This window comes from Pyxicephalus adspersus, chromosome Z, assembly GCF_032062135.1.
Source record: "Pyxicephalus adspersus chromosome Z, UCB_Pads_2.0, whole genome shotgun sequence".
In the NCBI taxonomy this organism is placed as follows: Eukaryota; Metazoa; Chordata; class Amphibia; order Anura; family Pyxicephalidae; genus Pyxicephalus; species Pyxicephalus adspersus.
The window spans coordinates 4,321,075-4,322,131 of NC_092871.1; the positions used below are offsets into that span (position 1 = coordinate 4,321,075).

A 1,057-nucleotide genomic window follows, 5' to 3' on the forward strand; every position below is an offset into this window, starting at 1 on the left:
ATAGGTATCTCCTCGTGGCAAATCATGCTTGACATAATGGTTTCCCGTAGATTGGCTGTCCCAAAGGCATAGGAAACAGCAATATTTTGTGAATCCTCCATGCATTCCCATCAGCAAGCCAATGATCCCCACAGATGTTCCACTGGTGTGTTTTCTACTGACGGGAAAGAAAAGATAAAAAACGCTGTCGTTCTTTTACCTATCTGCTCCTAATAGCATACTTATTGTACTGCTTCTACCTTTCCTAACTCTGTTCTACTAAGACCAGGTCATATTTTTATTTTTTATTTTAAAAAATGCATAAATGAACATAGATCTGACTTAATGTGTGTCTTTTATACCCATTGAAATTAACATTTTATACATGTTAATTATTTTATTTAGCATAAAGAATTTTGCAACAAAAGATACAACTACATACATAAAAACCAGCAAATAACAAGATAAGAAAAGTCAGTTTAATAGTTTCCCCTTCATTGTGCATTTATTTTGGACCTTCGAAGGATCTGTTTGATGACTGTCCTGGTATGCGGTACAATACAGTGTGTAAGGCTGCCGGTGATCAGTGTCAGACTTCCATCTATTGGAGGAACATGCTGATTATAAAAGATACGGATAGTAATCCCAGAGAAGCTGTGACAACGTTCCCCGGAGATAGGGGCTCTGTGTTCTTCTCCAGCCACTTGTACTCCTCATGGAGGCCCTGTCTCTGCAGTTCTGGCAGCATTATCTGTCTGATCTTCTCGTAATGTTTCTCTATATGCTTGAGCTATTGGGAGAGATACACAAATAAAAAAAATAAAACAATCAGACCCCAACAGACACAAGATACTGATGTATGCTATACTATCTATTAAATGATCATTCTGATCTCGGTCTAGATCTGATCTGAGCAAAACCTCAAGCTTCTAAATGCAAAGCTGTTTGGATCTTTAGAAGCTCTAACCGACCTGTAATTGTACAAAAGCCACAACATTACAAGGTACCATTACTAGATTGTAAGCTCTTCGGGGCAGGGCACTGTCTGTATTAGTCTGTCATTTGCAATCCCTATTTA

The 1,057-nt window shown here is 38.2% G+C and overlaps 1 protein-coding gene across 1 annotated transcript in view; it reads right to left on the reverse strand.

Moving 5' to 3' along the window:
• Window positions 1-356: 356 nt before the first annotated feature.
• The window catches only part of LOC140343783 (xaa-Pro aminopeptidase 2-like), a gene marked incomplete at its 5' end in the record, with an annotated part of 25,113 nt that continues 24,412 nt past the window's right edge, over window positions 357-1,057 (reverse strand). Inside the window, 1 exon segment of the mRNA XM_072430656.1 lies at window positions 357-769. Within this exon segment, the coding sequence (XP_072286757.1) occupies window positions 581-769 (189 nt within the window).